Genomic DNA, 20,135 nt, shown 5'->3' with positions numbered 1-20,135 from the left:
GTAGATGGAAAACCCATTTTACTATCACTTTCGGTCAAAGACCTGGGAATTGTTGTGGACGAAAACCTCATCTGGAGTGACCATGTGAAGGCCATATGCAAAAAATCTTATGCAGCATTACATTCACTGCAATGCCTAAAAAACATCTTACCACAAGAGATAAAGAAAACACTCGTGGAATCGCTAGTTTTGTTGCAAATAGACTACTGTGACTTGACATATGTTGACCTTAACAGTGAACTAGCAAGACATCTACAACGAATACAAAATGCACGTGTGCCATTTATTTATAACATCAAATATTTTGACCACCTTACTCCAACTTTCAAAGACCTAGGCTGGTTCGACATTTCAACACATCGTTGCTTGCACGCTCTTACAGCACTACAAAATAGTGCATCTTTCTTTTGTATTTTTTGTGTTTTTTTCTTTTTTAAATTTTCTTTGGTATTTTGATGTTTTACACTTCGCAAATTGTTAGATATTCAACTCAATTTGTAAAATGTAAAGTAGAGATGGTTAAGTGTAAGAAAAGGCTTGTGCCTTAACTTCGCAATCCAAAAGAAGAAATAAACATAATAAATAAATAAATAAATAAATAAAGGAAAAGAACATTCAGCCAAAAACCTCTGCACCCCTTCCCTTCCATCGATTCAAGTCGGAGGCCCACCCTGTTCCTTCTCTCCACGTGGGAGTACAGTTCACAGGAGACGCAGGTCTGTGAGAGCTCTTCGTTTGTTTCCACTATAAGAAGGGTTATGGAGCACTATGAATGCCAACAGATACCATCTGGATCTGTAGGTCTGGAACTACATCTTGTACAAAATGTAGCTACATTTATCTATTTTTTACCTTATGCTGAATGAAAGAAATTTAACAATAAATCAAATTTATTTTATGCAAGCAAAGCAAATTTAACAAACTCACCATGCTCTTTTCCTCCAATGTATATATCAACTGGCATAAACTTTGAAGCCTTCTCAGGATCAAATGGTTGCCTGTTGTTTTTATTATCAAGATATCTCAGGAAATACCATGAGGAATCAACAAATGTGTCCATGGTGTCAGTTTCACGAGTTGCATCATTTTCACATCTATGATAAGGTGAAAAATTAAAAGCAATGGTTCAATGACGTTGATAAACTTCTCTGTTGCATATAAAATGGATTTAAAATCATAATTACTGCACAATAACAATTTCATGTATCCACTAGACAAATATAAAGCCAAAGCATACTTACATGAGGTTTTGATCTTAATGACTGGTTTCTAAACCGTTTTCTGGAACCTTCCAGAGGTAACAACATTAAGAATACCTTAAAAGATGGGTTAAAAAGGTAAAAAGTTAAAATTACGTCAGCTGAAACCATACCAATGCTGATACTCTTGTGAAATTTCTACTGATAACGACACTTGAAAATTGCAACAATTAAATGTTGTTCAAAATACCAATTAATATTAGTGGGTAATTATTCCAATCCAATTATATGCATCAATTTATACAAGATTTTTGCAAGAAAATATTCAAGAATTACACAATATCAAAAAACCTGTTATGTAATCACAAAATACAGTTCTTTCACACAATTTTGGTGTAGTATAATTCAAAACTTTAAATTTTGTAAACTTCCAGGATACTTGGAATCCGCGAAAGTGTTGTGCAGCATTTTTGCACACCCTACGAAAGACCAAATTCCTGGAATAGCATCGGTAAGTATCGGTAAATAAAATTTAACCAATCCTTTCTGATACCGATACCAATACATCACCCCTGGTATCAGCTCAGCAAGAGTTAGAAAAGAATGGTGTCATAGGGATTGGCAGCATTTCAAGTTGTATCTAAAGATATCTCTTTGGCAGTTAGATAGGTATTTTACTCGGATAAGTTCACTTTTCATTTTTCTGTGCAAATATTCTTCGCGATCGATTTCGCCACACGTCTGGTGGCAGTACATGCCTGACAAAGCCACCAGACTGGTAGCAAAATCGGTCGCAAAGAAAATTTGCACAGAAAAATGAAAAGTGAACTTATCAGAGTAAATTACCATATTATAAGGCATTTTATAATGAAATAAACCTCTTATGAAGGCTGGGAAACTTGACTGAAAACACAAGTTTTAGGACCAACACCAGATGGCCAGTGCTTGAAGTGGGAATTGTTAGTGGGGGATGTTTGCTTGAGTCTTGGTGCTAGCTGGGAGGGTCCTCTATTTTTTACATGGGAACATGGAACAGTTTGGGAAATGCTTTATATAACTTTTCCAATTTCAGGATACCAATAGCATGTTCTGAAAATTTAACCAAGTTTACAACATTTCTTATTTATTGTATATTAATTAGATATAATAGAAATAAAAGGCCACTGTGGGCATGCAAGTAAAACAAAAACAGAAGACCGCCAACTTCAAATTTTCCAGCAATTTCTACGGTTATGAAAAAAGTTGGTTTACTACATGGAACAATATGGGTCATTCCACGTCAAATCATCCAGGCCATGTCACCCACCATCTCCGATTTTGATGAAATTCGGTATACTTATAGAACTTTTCATGCTAATTACAAAAATGATAACTTTTTTGAGTTTGGTCAAAGGGTTCAGAAATTACGAGTTTTTAAAAATCTCCGTGTACGCCACATGCGGCTCCACTTCGAATGACACGTATTAGGTTATAAATTATAGTATCTTCTCTCAGGTTTGCCGTAGAAACTTCAAGTTTCTTTTCTTTTGCTCAGGATAGTGTAAGCTTTCATTTACATAAGGTTTCAGATCAGTATATCAATAATCATGTATTTTATGTATAGTTTCATGTATTTTTTTAGAAAAATAAATGACTAACTTCAAGAGCGAATTTCAAGCAATGCCCCCCCTTCAATTTCCCCCAAATTTTATATACAGGTAGCTCAGAGTGGGTACTAATGTTTGATGGAAAAATTGGGATGGGCGGTTCAGAGACAGGGTGATAAAAAAATCATTTGCATTAAAAGTTAATCTTATTAAAAATGCTTATGTATTTAGCACAAAGTCTGAAGTACAATATGTTTTGAGGTATAATATTCAAAATTTCTGTTCACTATGTGTGAAGGTAAGCATAGGTGTAACCTGGCGGGGGCAAAGGGAAGCATTTCAACCTCCAAAATTTATAGATTAATTAAAACCTACAAGTTAAATATATTTTGTGAACCTCCTGGCACTTGAGGAACAAACAAAAAAAGAGTAATTATTGTGATTTTCAAAATGTATTTAGCAAATAATCTTTGACACTATTTTAATGGGACGGAAAACTTTATGATTCTCTCAACCCAAAGATAGTTCCCAAGTTACGCCCATGAAGATAGTACCGAAAAATACTTACTCGATGTATTCTATGCATTGCTAAAATTTCATGCACTATAAATTGTGCTGTTCACATTTTCTGTTCCCAACTGTAAAAAGAAATCTGTACCTTCTCTGGATGCTACGTAAAAGGATTTTCTTGGAATCTATGCTTAGTTGCATGCTAACTTCATCCACGCTTTACTTCAATTCATATCTACTTGTATGTGAAAACTTCAGTGTTTTAGGTGGACTGTCGAGCTAGGAAAAAGTCATCGTCGAAGTAGTTTATCTTTGGATCTTGTTGAACTTGGAATGGAGGAGAAAGAAATAGGTGGAAGTGGAATCAATGACACCATATTCAAAATACCGTGGTCAGCATACAAATGATTTCTTAATTAAAATCGTTCAAGCAAAGTTGACTGTGTTTCATCATTTATTTGCAGTAGTAATGTAAGTATATGAAGACATATTATGTATTAGAAACGCAATTTGTAATTTTAATACAATTCAATGATCATTAACTGTAAGTTTCTTTCACAGTAACTGTAAAGTAACTCACAGTTACTTTCAAAGTACCAGTAACTGTAACTGAGTTAGTTTTTAAATGAGTAACTGAAACTCGGTTACTTGTAAAAAGTAACTTACCGAACACTTTAAATAGCCTGTAGCCTAAGTTCAAAACAGTGCATACTTAATCTTCCTGGTGCTGTTGTATAGTACTTTGCAATCGCTGACACATTGTACTGCGGGTTGTTGTCATTTCACCTTACGTGATTAATAAGAAATTTATGCCTCTAATACTATTTCTATGGAATTGGTACTTCATTGCTGAATTTGTTACTTGATACTGTTGATGTCTATACAAGTCTTCTAAGTGTTCCAGCCACCCCATCACAAGGAAATTTTCTGTGGTATGTGGCAAGAAAAGCTCCATTTGGAAAAACTTCAATCAGCACAAATGTGTATTATTAATTCTTACATCATATTACGTAGCTCCTTGAATAGTAGCAAAAAAAAATCCATATTGAGATAAAATGCACAAAAAGAAGAATATTCTCGAAGAAAATTTGCTAAACTTGGGAATGCTAATGATGAGGATTATACTTTTTTTAAAAAAATTGAAGACAGTTGAAACTAACTTAGATACAGTGGAACCTCGATTTTACGTTGTTCAGGGGACCAAGCTGAAAAAATCTTGAATGGGAGAAAATGTAAAACTGAGGAAAATTTCTTAGCAATTTGCTATGTTGGGACCATCAAGATTGAATGTAAAATGCAGGAAAATGTAAAATCGAGGAACTTGAAATCTGGGTTCCACTGCAATTATTATTTGTAGGTTTTAATTAATCTATAAATTTTGGAGGGGGAAATGCTTCCCTTTGCCCCCGCCAGGTTACGCCTATGCTTACCTTCACACATAGTGAACAGAAATTTTGAATATTATACCTCAAAACATATTGTACTTCAGACTTTGTGCTAAATACATAAGCATTTTTAATAAGATTAACTTTTAATGCAAATGATTTTTTTATCACCCTGTCTCTGAACCGCCCATCCCAATTTTTCCATCAAACATTAGTACCCACTCTGAGCTACCTGTATATAAAATTTGGGGGAAATTGAAGGGGGGGGGGGGCATTGCACGAAATTCGCTCTTGAAGTTAGTCATTTATTTTTCTAAAAAAATACATGAAACTATACATAAAATACATGATTATTGATATACTGATCTGGAACCTTATTTAAATGAAAGCTTACACTATCCTGAGCAAAAGAAAAGAAACTTGAAGTTTCTACGGCAAACCTGAGAGAAGATACTATAATTTATAACCTAATGCGTGTCATTCGAAGTGGAGCCGCATGTGGCGTACACGGAGATTTTTAAAAACTCGTAATTTCTGAACCCTTTGACCAAACTCAAAAAAGTTGTCATTTTTGTAATTAGCATGAAAAATTCTATAAGTATACCGAATATCATCAAAATCGGAGATGGGTGACATTTTCACAAAATTCTGGATGATTTGACATGGAATGACCCTTATGCCACTGGGGATTACCAGTCTCCCCTCCACTTTGAGCACTACCTAAGTGTTTACTTTATATTCTTCTACTATACAATGAATAGAAACACTACAGCTCATTGATAACAGATTTCACAAAACTACTTTACTGAAACATAAATTATAATGGATTACATGACTCAGTGTCACATTTGCAGCATATTTTAAATTCTAAAATGCTATGCCAGTTTCAAATTTGTTTCTACACAGAGCATAGGAAAAGAAAGGAAATGTTCAAGAGAAACTGCAAAATTAATATATTCCACTGACATGCTACATATGATATTTTAAGATCTCAACTATTTCCTGATATAGCGAGTTTCTATCTACATACAGAGAATAAAACAAATTTAAGGACAAATAGGGAAGCTAAGTTACCACAGATTAAACTCTCTGGTACAAACCTGCACCATTCCGTACCAAATGGTCTAAAATAAAGAAAAAGTTCCCGCTGACATGTCTCAGATTTTGATGAAATTTTGTCTGCCGCAGCATTAACACTTAAACACCGAGGTTGATTTTCCTGGTGTTTGCACCAAATGCAGACCATGTTTTGAGTGCGAATTTAAAATTCTGGAAGGTTTTAATTCATTGATTTTATTTACTTTACTTTGTGTTTCTGCCACTTTCAGCTAATTGCGAAGATGAGGATGAAGGGTGATAAGATGTAGGGACAATCACATGCACATATGGACAGCACACAACAGAAGTCCTAGAGGATTATATTGGCCACGGGTCCAGATGCCAAAGCCTCCTTAGTCTGCAAAATGAGATTGATATTTAAGTGCCTTGAGAAAGGATCACCCCTTACACCCTTACAAAATTTTCTATAAAACCTCAAAAACTACAGAGGGGTCCCAGGTTCGATACCCGGTGGATGCACATAGTGGTTCGGATCCCACTTTACACTGTAGGTCCAGTCCCAATCAGAGGTCACAACCACAAATTCTTGTCTGGGGGGGGGGGAAGTACCAGAATAAACGTGCCAATAATAATAATAATTTTAATAATAATGATAATGTTAATAATAATAATAATAATAATAATAATAATAATGCTAATAATATTAGAACATTATCATTGATTTGCTTTATTTTACTTCACTTATTGTGCCACTTTTGGCTAATTTGCAAAGATGGGGATGAGTGATGATATGGTGAAATTGATGAATGGACACCCACACAAACATCCATGCCCAAGCTGGGATTCGAACCTGGGACCAACATTATTATTATTAGTAGTAGTGGTAGTATCAAAGATGTTATTACCCTTGTAAATTATGCAAAAAGGGGGGTAGAAGTTGGTGCTAAAGTATTTGTGTTCGAACAAAAGATTTGAATCATTTTTTCAACACATTCAATTTGACATTAATAACGGAAAACAAGCACACAAACTATGTATCTTTCAAAGACAGAAAATGCTTGATAAATGCATTCCAAATATAATTCTTTTTTTACATTAACATGTATAACTTTCATGCACGATGTTTCGCATATATGCAACATGAAGCAATGTGGACACTAAATTGTGTACATATTCAAAGTTTATTTAATACATATTATACACAACCAATTCATCCATCTCACAATAAACCAACAGCAAAAATTATATAAATTGTCTCTCAAATGTGCACGCTCCCTCTCCTTAAAACAATTGTTCATGCATCTAAAACAAAATCAATTCAGACAAGTCTTATTTCTCTGTCTGGTAATTTACAATGTATTACAGAGAACAATGATATATTGCGAGGGAAGCGAACAAGAAAATTCTTGGATCCAATTTTTTTGCGGGCTGAAGTCAATATTGATATAATAGGGCACTAATAATTTTTACGGGACGCCAATGCATTCTCTCCTTTTCAACTTTTGTACCTCCCCAATGAATACCAATGGTGTAATGGTAACATCGTCACCTTGTGATCAAGGGGTCCTGGGTTCGATACCTGGTGGAGGCACATGGTACAGTGGTTCGGATCCCACTTTAAACTGTAGGTCCAGTCTCGATTAGCCTTTCTGTGCGTAAAGTGGACTTAAAACCACAAATCAATCAATCAATTTTACAACTTATTTTCATTTAGATCGTTAGGTGCCCAGGGCCGACTCCAAGCGCCCCCTAGTTACAGTTCTGAAATTGATAAAAGCAGGCATTGTAACCAAAGAAGCAAGAAAATTTTACGAAAAGTATTTTTATTTGCATAAAATTTGAAGTTGTGGCCGGTTATTGCCCCCCCCCTCCCCCCTTTGCAGGTACACTTGACCATCTATGTTTGCTCCTCTTGAACTCATTTTCATCCAAGGTTGAAGGGGGGGCAATGCCCCCCGTGGTTGCGCCACTCGTCCCGATTAGCCTTACTGTGCATAAAGTGGACTAAAAACACCTCATTAATCAATCAATCAATCAAAAACTACAGATACTAGTTACAAATTATACCTCGTTTTGTTCAGTACAGATTAGGCTAGAAATCTATGGCTGACAAAAAGCAATTTTCCTGGGTCAAATAGAAGAGTCAGATGAAAGTGAAAAAACAGAAACTTATTTTTACAAAAAGTTGAATTTCGTCAGGCTCCCACGAGGGTTCAAAATGGTGCCTGCATATTGCCTGACATGCCCTTCACCTCCAAAAGCACATTAACTTCAGGACTATTATTTTATTCCATGCAATGCAAATCCAACCCCTCAACATCTTACTTCTGCTGCAGGCAAAATTTAAACAAAATCGGAGACATGTTAGTGGTAGCAAATAGACCAACTGATGTGGAATGACTCATCCATCTTAAGAACTATCCCATATAATTTGAGAAATGAAATGTGCCTTATGTCATCAATGTTATCACAATTGAATCATCAAATACTTACTTGGGACATTTAGCATGAAGCCAATCCGTAGCCTCGAGTAGTGGAGTTTTCCCTTTCCTTGACAATTGCTTTAGCTTTGGTAAAATAACAGGAAGTTGACTGAATGGAACAGGCACAGCACCACAATTTGAGCAATGGACAATAGGAATAGGAGTACCCCAATAACGCTGTCTTGAAATGAGCCAGTCTCGTAACTTTGCACTTGTAGGATAACCTCCGATGCCTCTCTTTTTGGCTAAAGCACATATCTCCTTCGCTGCACTTTCCACTTCCATACCAGTATAATCACCAGCTGAAGCAAGCACGACCTTTTCCCCCTCTTCTGCAACCACTGGTGGTCCAAGGGGTAATCGCACATTTGCTGCAAAATTTCTATCGGCGTCTGACGTGTGAGGAATTCCTAAGTGGCTATCAGTGTGCTCTTTGTACTCGATTTGATCTGTGACAAAGATAGGGACTAACTTTCCAGTAAGTGGATGTATAGCTTGAATGCTAAGTTTCCGACACACTCCTTTTGAATCTGACACGCCTACGCAAATGTCTTCCTCAATTAGCTGCAACTGGTCTAAAGTATGCCCCGGGGCAAGAGCGATGAACTGAACACCAAATAAATGTCCTGGCTGATTCGTCCACACTGACAATGTCTGCTGATGAGAAGGATCTACTGAAGTAAGCAAAAAATCAAATGTTGTACCATCACATTCTCCTATCCAGTGCTTTTGCAATTTGATTATGTCTTTCCAATTTTGTAGTACAGGATCATTTAATCCCTCAAGCAAAGATCTGCGGATAGAAAAAAAACGCTTACATTAAACACCAACATATTCGTTTTGAAACGAGCAGGAGATGTTGAAATCAATTTTAGAAATAAGCCATATAGTAGTATTAATCAAACTAAGATTAAACATCTGATGAAGGGAGTGTGTGATCTTCTGAAACGTTGCATCAAATATTTTGTTTATATCCTTGTAAGAACTGCAAACCACAGACAACTAAAATTTATGCAAAGCAGTCACAAAATAATGGCAAAGGTGTTATAAGTTCATTACAAAACAACTAGTATGCACAGTATGCTGCCATCTAGTGAGTATTGTGGTAGGTAGTTTGGCATCTGCTGTTGACAGTCAAACATGGCAATTTGAATTGAGTGATGCACCAAAGTTGAATTGAATGACGTGCTGCAATTGGTGCATGCAAAAGGCTAAAAAACCATTAGGATTCGGATTATCTTTTGGACAAAAAGGGGATAATTGTTGAACATTATCTACTCAGAGGCCTACTGTGGAGAGCAGAAGTTACTGAGACCACTTGCAAAACCATCTAGCACCAGCTATCAAGAGAAAGCAACAAGGTTGCCTGTCCAAAGCGTCGGTATCCAGCATGAAAATGCCAGGCCTCACACAGCAGATGCCACCATGAAGGTACAGGTCCTGCCACAGCCTTATTCTCCAGACATGGCACCATCAGATTTTCATCCTGTTGGACCACTGAAAGTGTCCTTGCAGGGCCACAAATTCGACTCTGATGATCTGCAGTGCGTAAGTGTCTCAGAGGCCAACCAAAAAATTTTCTTTCTTGTGGCATCCAACAGCTCATTTCCCACTGGCACAAGTACATTAATCTGCAGGAGGATTATGTTAAATTATAAGGATGTACCTCCTCAATTTTCTCAATAAACCACAATGTTGAATTGCCTTTATGGTTATCTTTTGACTGTAGCTTTTATATTTCATAAAATCATTTCAAAGTACTTGTAAATTTTAATAAAGTTTTCCATTGGATTTATACCATATCAATCTCCTCCTTTATAATTTCACATGAAATAATTATTTAATCACAAAACCAAATTCTCACCAAAAAATGTTGTAAAATAATGAAATTTATGCATTTTGCATAATTTCCAGTACATTTATATCACACAACATTTTTGGGAATTCTGGAAAGTATCAGCCAGTATCGGTATTGGCTCATCCCCAGTAAATATTTTTCAAATTTCAATGCAATTTATGGACATTACTTTTAAATCAAAGTCAGCAAGCAATGTACAGCCACTGGCAAAAAAATGGGACACCTAGATCCTGCAATGCATTGTGTGTTGCCTAACTCCCTCAATAGCAACTTTTCAATAGGAAGTTCTGCTATCATGTCGGAGTTAGGCAACACACACAACAGATTGCAGGGAATGCAGTATTTCAGGATGTAGGTGTCACATTTTTATAGCCGGCGACTGAAATTAAGAAGCCATGTTTAAATATTTACTAACTTATTTACATAGTATAATCACTAGGCTTTGGATAGTTATGCATTTTGCATATAGCATATGCAAATGCATATTTTCAGTGTCTTCAGGATATATTGCATATTTTACCGATTTTTTCTTACAAATGCATATTCTGCTGTTTCTGTCTGAAAATTTGTAGTTTCCTTTGCTTTGGAGCAATTCAGAAATATGATTCGGTATGTGTTCGCTGGCTACAAGCTCCTAAAGGACATTTGCTCTATTCATGAAGGGAAACAAAATGTGTACGGTATTCCAAGTGAACTGCACGTTTCCGATTTGTTGAAATTACAACATGCGCGTATTGTTTCTTGTGATGTGGTGACAGTGTTTTCAGAGTATAAAAGTATTCTCGTGGATAACAGGCATAAATTTACTTTTAAGCATCTGAAAAAATATGTAGTTATTAAGTGCAATAATAAATAATAATAAATTAAAATTGTAAATGCATATCTTGAAAAACTCAATATGCTGACCAAGGCAGAAATTTATTTTATTATAAAACATAAACTAAATGTAACGTTTCAACCTTCTATCAAGGTCTTCTTCAGACTCTGCACCAAGTACAAATGTAACAAGGTACAAAACAGGACGATATATATACTTGTCCTTTCCACTCTTTCTAACACCTTCTTCCATTCTTTGTTTATCTTCAGTCCCCCATTCCAGTTCATTGTGTCTTCTTCACCTTTTTTCTCTATTTCCACTCTAGAAAGAGGAGAGAAGAAGGAAGAAGAATGAAGGAAAAAGAGTGTGAGATAAAGAGTCAAACCACATTCTACATCGAAGAAAATATGTTTAGCCTTTCAGGTGAAAGTACAGTTGACAAGCAAAAGCCACCTACTAGAATGTTTCAGAACAACTTTCTAATAGTATGGAGGGGAGTAATGTTTATGTATATATATCGTCCTGTTTTGTACCTTGTTACATTTGTACTTGGTGCAGAGTCTGAAGAAGACCTTGCTAGAAGGTTGAAACATTACGTTTAGTTTGTTTTGTAATAAAATAAATGTCTGCCTTGGTCAGCATATTGAGTTTTTCATATCATGGAAACAAAGCTTAATGGTGTTATAATTGGACATACAGTAGAGCGTCGATTATCCGAACGTCGGTCAACCGAACGACCGCTTAACCGAACTGTGTACTCGCTCGCACCTGTTACTCTCCCACCCTACCGTCCATCATCCCCCTCACTCCCAAACCAAGTTTCCCACAGTAGTCGCCGCACTGAGCCACCGCTGGCGGAACATTGCTTCTAATGGGGCCTTCATAAGGCGCTGCTGACCGGCCAAGCCGCCAGTCGCTGTGTTTCAACAATCAGCACACTTCTGTCGGTGTATGTATTGTTCATGCAAAATGCGTATGTAATATGTACATATTTTTGTTTAATAAACTGTACCACATACTATATATTCCTACTAAAGTTGCCTTTGTACGTTACTTTGTAATACTTAAAGAGATGCCTGTTTTTATGAATAAATTTACTGTACAGTACTTCTTTTTGGCAAATAAACATGTACAGTTCGATTATCCGAACAAACCAGTTTTCCGAACAGCCATGTCCCCCAATTACTTCGGATAATCGACGCTCTACTGTATTTTGATCATTGAAAGAGCATATTTCGAGCATTTTAAGAGCATATTTAAAGGTTTTTTAGTGCATAACTATCCGAAGCCTAATAGTCACATACAGAGGGATGTACACCTGTTTGTTACATACTGTGAAAACCGTGTTGCACGAATGAACCACTGCTTCAGTAGCTTCTTCTCCACTTTAGCTCCTGACCTCCATGAGCAGCCATCCTCATCTACCTGCTCATCTGCCAACACAGTCTGATCAACAGGATCCCAATTCACTAATGCCTTCAAAGAAAATTAAAAATGTAGTTTCTACAAACAGCCAAGTTCCGATGGAAAAATATTATTGATGTAAATATAAGAGTGGAACAGACCAATGTTGGTCTTATACCTCTGCATACAATTCTGCCCTTTTTATAGTTGTTATGTTTATTGAAATAATGGCATAATTCACACACTATTGTCTTATAAAGTAAATGTCTAAATATGAAGTGTTATTTTTTGAAAGGCAAGAATAATTGCAGTCACCTGGCTACATATCATGTAGTTAAAATTAAAGCTTATGTACTCACAGCCCTCTGGAGCCCATTTCGAACCAAGGGATTGGGGTGAAACTTGGTAACACACACAACACATTGCAGGGAATGCATGACCATGGAGAAGAGAAGGCTAATGATAAAAATAATTCAAATTTTCACCACCAGGTGGAAATATGGTGCTGAAACAGAAGCTGCACTCTGATTGCATCACTGTATACCGTGGACTCACCACTGATTTCATTCTGGGCCCATTACGCTTTGAGGAGCTGACACCCCAAGATTTTGTTGTGCGTTCCATTACGCTCAACTTCTCACCTATCTGCAAGAATGATATGTTTAGAGATCCCTGTCTTCATGCAAGATGGATCATCCCCACATGTGGGTTGACAAGTGAATGACAATGCTTCGTGCCAACTTTGGCAATGATTGTATTCTTTCAAGGTTTTCCAAATATTTGGCCATCCAGTTCTCTAAAAGACACACATGATTTCTTGGTGTGCAGATTCCTACCAGAGTTGAAGGCCAACGTAACATGGCATGTTGCTACCATTCCCCAGAAAATGCTTCTTATGCTTCCAAAGGATCATTCACACTGACTATGTACATATTGAACAATGCTGTACTGAACCGACATCAACTGAAAATAAAGTTTTGCATGTCTGACTTCTGATTGTCATTTCAGCACCACTTTTCCACCAGGTGGGGAAAATTTGTACTAACTTTTTAATCAACATTCATTTCTGCATAGCCTCTGTACCAAGTTTCACTGCAATTTGTTGCTTTGAACAAGCTACAGGGGTTTCTGTTACATTAACTAAGGAGATTAATGAACCAATCGGGTTCATGGAACATTTTCAATTTTATGCTGATACCTCGTAGAAATGAACAAAAATATCACACCTAGTAAAAATCTGTAAAAAGGTAGGAATGACTTAACTTTGAAGAGTAAGTGGATAAATACACATATATTGATCCATGTATACGAACAATTTTCATTCTACAGTACATTGTCCTCTGGTGACAATCAACACACAAATATTTGTATTTCCTAGTTTCCCAATTTCTGCAAAATGATAGTAACAAGCAATATTATGCCTTACCTCTTTTTGATACACAAGTCCTGCTTCATAAAGTTTTAAGAAAAGGAACTGAGTCCATTTGTAATAATCAGGGTTGCACGTTGATAGCTCTCTCTCCCAGTCAAAACTGTATCCCATTCGTTGCATTTGACTTCTCATATGTTTTATATTTTCTTCTGTCCACTTATGTGGCTCTACTCCATTCTCAAGAGCCGCATTCTCGGCAGGAAGTCCAAATGCATCCCAACCCATAGGGTGAATGACCTGCATCAATAAAAGTACACAAAAATTGGATTAGGAGATGCCCTCTTCTTTCTGTACATATCCTACATTTTGAGCATCACACAACTCGCATAAAATATCTTTGAATTGGAGAAGCAAAACAATTACAGAAAAATAATTTGTTTCTTGATAAAATTTATTACTCAATTACAATTAGTATACCTAACTTAATTTTCATCAGTTTTGAACTGAAAACGTCTGTTTCATATTATTTGATCAGCACACACCCACACACTCTACCACTTATTCATTTCAACAAGCCTGACAAGAGAATCATGTTTTTCTGTGCCAACAGGCAACCTTGCAGATCTAACTCTTATTTCTAACTGGGAGGGGGGGGTATCCTCCCAGTTAAAAAAAAAATTTGCAAAATACCCCTCCCCCATTGTCTTATTGCCACCATGTTAAACCCAAAGGCTCAACCACACATTTCCCAGTATGTCCTGTATTAGAGTTTTTTTTTAAAAAAAATACTCCAGGCTCATGTATTGACATTCTATTTCTCCTATATTTTCCATTAACAACCAAGATCGTGAAATTTCAACTCATTCCAAGTTTGGCGAGCCCCACAAAACTTCAACTCAATTGCAAGATCTCGCACTGGCAGGTGGAAGTGATGCTATATCTTGCGGTAGTTGATTGATGTTTAGTTCTGCAGTAGTAGTGGAACAATATATATGGGTTAGGACTACGAAATATGCAAATATGTAAATTTTTATTCTCTATTATGATCTGTACAATATATAAAATGTAAATTAATTCTTATATTTAATGTTATCAATTCCATAAATATTTGCAAAATTTGTCGCAACTAAATGTCATAAACTCAATACAGAATATCTCCCTTAAATTAATGGTCACCCTGCTGGCGTCATATTTCGATCTCAATTTATAGATTAGCCCTACTGAACCTCCTTACCTTTGTCCAGTATGTGTGTTACTGTGCCTTTTCTTACAGTGATCTGATCTCTACATGCAAAGTAACTAACAGCATCATTCACATTGGAAATACTTAATGAGAAGCACCAGCAACATATTTCTTTCCTTTTGAGCTACTTGTTAGGTTAGGCAATTAGGTTCCGTTTGTTTCTAAAAAAATGTTACAAATTGCCATACTGTGTAGGTGAGGTACAAAAATAAATACTTACCCTTGCCTTGTTTTTCCATGTTTAGTTCTATGGTGTGTGATCTTTACCAACAAAACATTGACAAACATAATACCACAAGTACCTAATAAAAAAATGCTGGTGAAAATAGTTAATCTCTTAGTCTCATCAGCTGCAGACAGTTTTTGTGCCCATTTTTTAACTTTCATGTAATATATATTCTATTTTTTTTAAACAATTTAGTTTTGTGATTAAAATAGAGTTTAAGGAAAGTAAAACTTGGTAATTATCCCATTAGGTCCTGTAATAATGGGTTCTGTCCAGTTTTGCCCTTAAGTAAGAATGACAACATAAACACCTAAATGTATTGAACTAGAAAACTGATGATTTATTAAATTCTACAAAGTCAAAAGAAGAAATCCCTAATAAGCACTCAAAATGTACCTGTTTTCCTTGCATTCTATAATATCTTGCTAAGGTGTCACTTATGGTGTACACTCTCACATGCCCCATGTGAAGACGTCCTGAGGGGTATGGGAACATAGACAATACATAAAACTTAGGTTTCTTGTCATCCTGAGGAGGAGTAGCACTCACTTTATCATGCCAATACTTCTCAATTTCATGTTTCTTGGTTTGTGTTAGATCATCTTCCTGAAAATTGAAAGTAATGTAAATATTAAAGTTGTACTCTGTGCTACATTGTTCAAGTTTATTTATTTAATTAGTATGACTATCTTGCCACTTTTGGCTAATTGTGATGATGAGGATGATTAGATAGATAAACGAATAGTCTTTCACAAAGAACGTCTATGCCAAGACTAGAAGTTTGGTTGATCATTCAATGTGTTCGACCATTGAGCTATCCCCTGTGCATTATACACTGCATTGTAAACAGATATATAGTCTGTCTTGATTATGTGGACATGGTGTGATCAGAACCATGCTCTAGTCACTTTATATGTACAATTAGAGACGTTGGGTGAATCCCAGAGATATATGCAGGATATTAAAAAACCCTGTATGAGTTCACCTATCCTTAGAATCAAAAATATTAGGATCTCTCTCAGATGTTGAAATTTAAATATTTTACATTTTATTAAGTGATGGCAGATGATGCAATGATAGCATAAAATGGTGGAAGAAGAAAGACCGTGCATTTGAATCAACTTTGTTGTTGAGAGAACAACAAATAATAACTAAATTACACAATACCTTTACTACATATTTCAAAGAAGAGAATTCGGTAAAAGTTGCCAATCGGCCGAACGGATTTCTTCATTTTTACACAAGAAAGTACTTACGGGAACAACTTTTTCTAGCATTTGGATACTTCGTGGAGATATTTTCTGTCATTGTAGAATCTGCTGGAGCGGTAAATCATGTGTTTTTCACGATATTACTACAACCACTATGTTTGCCTAACCTAACTGAACCTTGCCGTGAATGGTTTGTGGGGCTATCCGTGAATGGTTCATGGGGCTATCCGTGTATGGTTCGTGGGGCTATTTATAAACGATTTTTGGGGCTATCGTGAATGGTTCGTGGGGCTATTATTGACATTATTCTCATCACAAAACGTCAGAAAAGCAATATTTCACCTTAAAGAATGTTTCACAATGCACAAAAGGTAAGTACGAATGTAAAAAGTGACGAAATAAACGTGTGAGAGGTGTTCGGCCGATAGACAACATTTAATGAGAATTCTTGACTACAAGTGCCTCACTGCATTTTACCACATTCTTTGATAGTTGAATTATAAATAATGCTTGATTCTCAGTTGCTATAGTCTTTCATGAGAAGGGAGGGAGGGCACAATCCCAACTCGCATTGCCAAATTAGCAGAGGATCTATAGAGGAATCCACGGAAAGTAGCATCCCCCCCCCTGCCCCCCTGGTGTGGGGTCTGAACTTAAAAGCATTCAACATCCTGAAAAGAGGAAGCAGTCTCCTTCTTTCTTCTCTTTCTATCTTGAAGAAGAAGTTCGGATTCTTATTCTCCGCAACGTATGGAAAAATTTAAAAATAATTTGAACCACAACAACATGCAAATGTTAATTTCTTTTCCATAATTTGTTTGGAAAGGTATTAAGCAAAGGATCTTTTCTTGTAGCAGTGGTTTGCTGGTAATGATAACTAGACAAAGGTCAAAATTACTGATTAAACTGAACAAAATACAGGGAAAAAAAAACTGATTGAGTAATGACCATAGCCTAGCGATAAATTAAAAGGCCCAAGTTCCTTTAGTTTTATTGTGATTTCATCATGCTACGAATGCAATTTTTAAATGGTTCGATTTCAATGTATGTCTGTTAACACATACTGCAAAGTTTGCGATTACTTAAGATTTTGTTCAATATATGCTTTCGTGGTTAGGTTAGGTTTGGTTCCCTTAGCATTAAAATAAAGTCCCTAAATGCATTCTACTAAGGTTCCGATTTACTTCTGCATTCATTCCCACGCTTCTACAATATTTCCTGTCCCTTGTCGACGGAGAATATTGTGTCCATGAGAAGTGTGCATGCGTGCGTAAGATAATTTTCAAGTTTTTCTTTTTTCAACATAAATAACTTTTTTTTAGTCCAAACAGTGCTCATTGCTTTAAGGAAGGTTCAAATTTCGTGTGACAATGATTTCCAAAATTCTACGATAATTAGTCTTTGTGCTAGGAGAAATCATAAAACAATCGGAACGTTACCAATTAAAATTTTGGTAAAATTTTCAGATCCAGGAAACGGATTTCTTCAAATTTACAGGAGAAAGTACTTACGTAATTGAGTTTCTGTAGACTTGTGATAGGTCATACAAGTGTTCTCTCTTATTGGCAGTGCTCGAAAAATCTTCTTCAGAGCTAGGCACCAGCTCTGAATATCAGGCGCCAGGAAACCTACTATATTCCTTTCCCGGATTCTCTGGAGTAAGAGAATGCAAATACCATCTGTGCGCCTCGCCCAATGAACGCACGGAGGGGAGGGGCATCCACGGGAGGGAGCGACTCAACTACTCATTCGCACTCCAGTAGTTCTGTAGTAAACATGTCAGCTCGCAAGTTTAGGGGAACTCTGCATTCAGGAGAGTGCCTCATAGTGTTGAATGTGTTCGAGAACAATTTGTTTGAAAAGTTTAAAACACATGGCTTTGTTTTTTTACAAATGTTTAAAATGTTTAAAACAAAGTGTTTTAAACATGTTTTTCAGACTTGTTTAAAACACATTTTGATACATGATGTTTCATAGTTTGTGGTTATTTGCATGTTTTTTGAAAATTTATTTAAATTTGTTTTAATTTTTTTTCTGTTCTTCGTAGCATCAAAAGACAAATAAACGTGCAATATTATTTGTTATTTGTGTAAAGCAATACACTGGCCATTGATAAGAATAAAAGAAGAAAATGGCAGCAGAACGTATTTTGCTTTACGGCCGTTACACCGTGCAGCACTTCGTTGCTTTCATCAGGCACCCTTCCCCACCTAGTCTGGCCCCGCCCACAAGCTTTCCCCTCTGCGCGTCGCTACTCCAGAGAATCCGGAAAAGCAGTATACAATTGTACATACTACAATGTTTCAAAAGTCGCGCACCCCAAACTTTAAAAATGTATATCATGAAAAGCGTAAGAGATATTTACACTGGGTTTTCTGCATTATAAAGCCTCAACCATTGAGATATTTTTCAATGCTAAAAAATTATCAGTTTACACCACACAGAAAATTAGATAAATTAATAACTGGGGAAAGGCAGTGTTAAAATTTTTCGAGAAATGCATTTTTGAGTGAGAAAAATATGTAAGAAATTATCAAAGGGTTATAATTAGATGTCATGCCAATCTGTCATTTGCGACCAATATTGATGTGGTGCATCATTTGATAGATTTTTGACTAGCGATTTTATGGGTTGACTGGTGAAAAAGTGCCATTTTTGGTACATATCCTCCGTAAATGGCAACACTAGCAGGTCGAAATTTTGTCAACAGACGCACGCAACATGTGCTTAAATATTGACCATACTCCATGACACGGGTTAGGTGGCAGAAGAGCCTCAGGCTAAAAAAAAATAAAATAAAGAATCTTCAAAATTTCGTACATAATACAGGAAAAGATCACAGTCGCCAGGCTGAAAATTTTAGTCGCCATGGCAACCTGGATTTTTCGAGCCCTGCTTATCGGTAAAGTTATTTCACCGTTAATTCATGTTTGTATGCGAGTGCTAATGGAACCTAACCTAACTTCATAGGCATACCTCATCCCTGTGAATGTTCGTGTGACTATCGTGAATTTTTGGGGCTAACGTCAGAGTGCTAATGGAACCTAACCTAACCTCGTAGGCATACCTCGTCCCCGTGATGGTTCGTGGGCCTAACGTCAATGGTTTGTGGGGCTACCCATGGATGGTTTTTGGGGCTAACGTCAACCATCCATGGGTAGCCCCACAAACCATTGATGTTAGCCCCACGAACCATCACGGGAACGAGGTATGCCTACGAGGTTAGGTTAGGTTCATTAGCACTCATTTTGGTCTCACTGCAGAACATGGGCTGCTTTTTTCCTCTATATAGAAAAACAAAATTTATATCCCCTGAAAGTACGTACCTTCTACTTCCATATTCCGGTGTTACTTTTCCGATTACTATTATATTATTGTGCATAGAAAATGTTTTTCCTGCTACTAAAAGCAATGCATTTCTCCATTTGTTCGCATCCATATTGTTTACGCGCTCAAGTGTTGTGCGATAAGTGAGACCCTTCGTTTTCGCGGCATTCTAGTTGATTTGTCGCTCCAGATTCCACCCACAGACGCACAGTTTCTTTCATTATTTCAGACGAGGAATGCTTACAAGGTTAGGTTAGGCTTGTTAGGTTGGGTTCCAATAGCATAAATACAATGAAAAATGTTTTTCCTGCTACTAAAAGCAATGCATTTCTCCATTTGTTCGTGTCCATATTGTTTACGCACAGTTTCTTTCATTATTTCTTCGAGGAATGGCTACAGGGTTAGGTTAGGTCTGTTAGGTTAGGTTTCATTAGCATAAATACAATGACTAATTA

The 20,135-nt window shown here is 36.5% G+C and overlaps 1 protein-coding gene across 1 annotated transcript in view; it reads right to left on the bottom strand.

The window, feature by feature from the left end:
* LeuRS-m (Leucyl-tRNA synthetase, mitochondrial) overlaps positions 1-20,135 on the bottom strand; it is a 64,686-nt gene that overhangs the window by 43,299 nt on the left and 1,252 nt on the right. Inside the window, exons 2-6 of the mRNA XM_083139333.1 lie at positions 15,539-15,748; positions 13,728-13,970; positions 12,231-12,373; positions 8,233-9,015; positions 928-1,094 (exon numbers count right to left, since the gene is read on the bottom strand). Of these exons, the coding sequence (XP_082995459.1) occupies positions 928-1,094; positions 8,233-9,015; positions 12,231-12,373; positions 13,728-13,970; positions 15,539-15,748 (1,546 nt within the window). The remainder of the gene's footprint in view (positions 1-927; positions 1,095-8,232; positions 9,016-12,230; positions 12,374-13,727; positions 13,971-15,538; positions 15,749-20,135) is intronic.

This window comes from Lepisma saccharinum, chromosome 17 (assembly GCF_977018435.1).
Source record: "Lepisma saccharinum chromosome 17, izLepSacc3.1, whole genome shotgun sequence".
NCBI classification, from domain to species: domain Eukaryota; kingdom Metazoa; phylum Arthropoda; class Insecta; order Zygentoma; family Lepismatidae; genus Lepisma; species Lepisma saccharinum.
The sequence above is the reverse complement of the archived record's forward strand: the minus strand, read 5'-3'. Positions and strand labels throughout refer to the sequence as shown.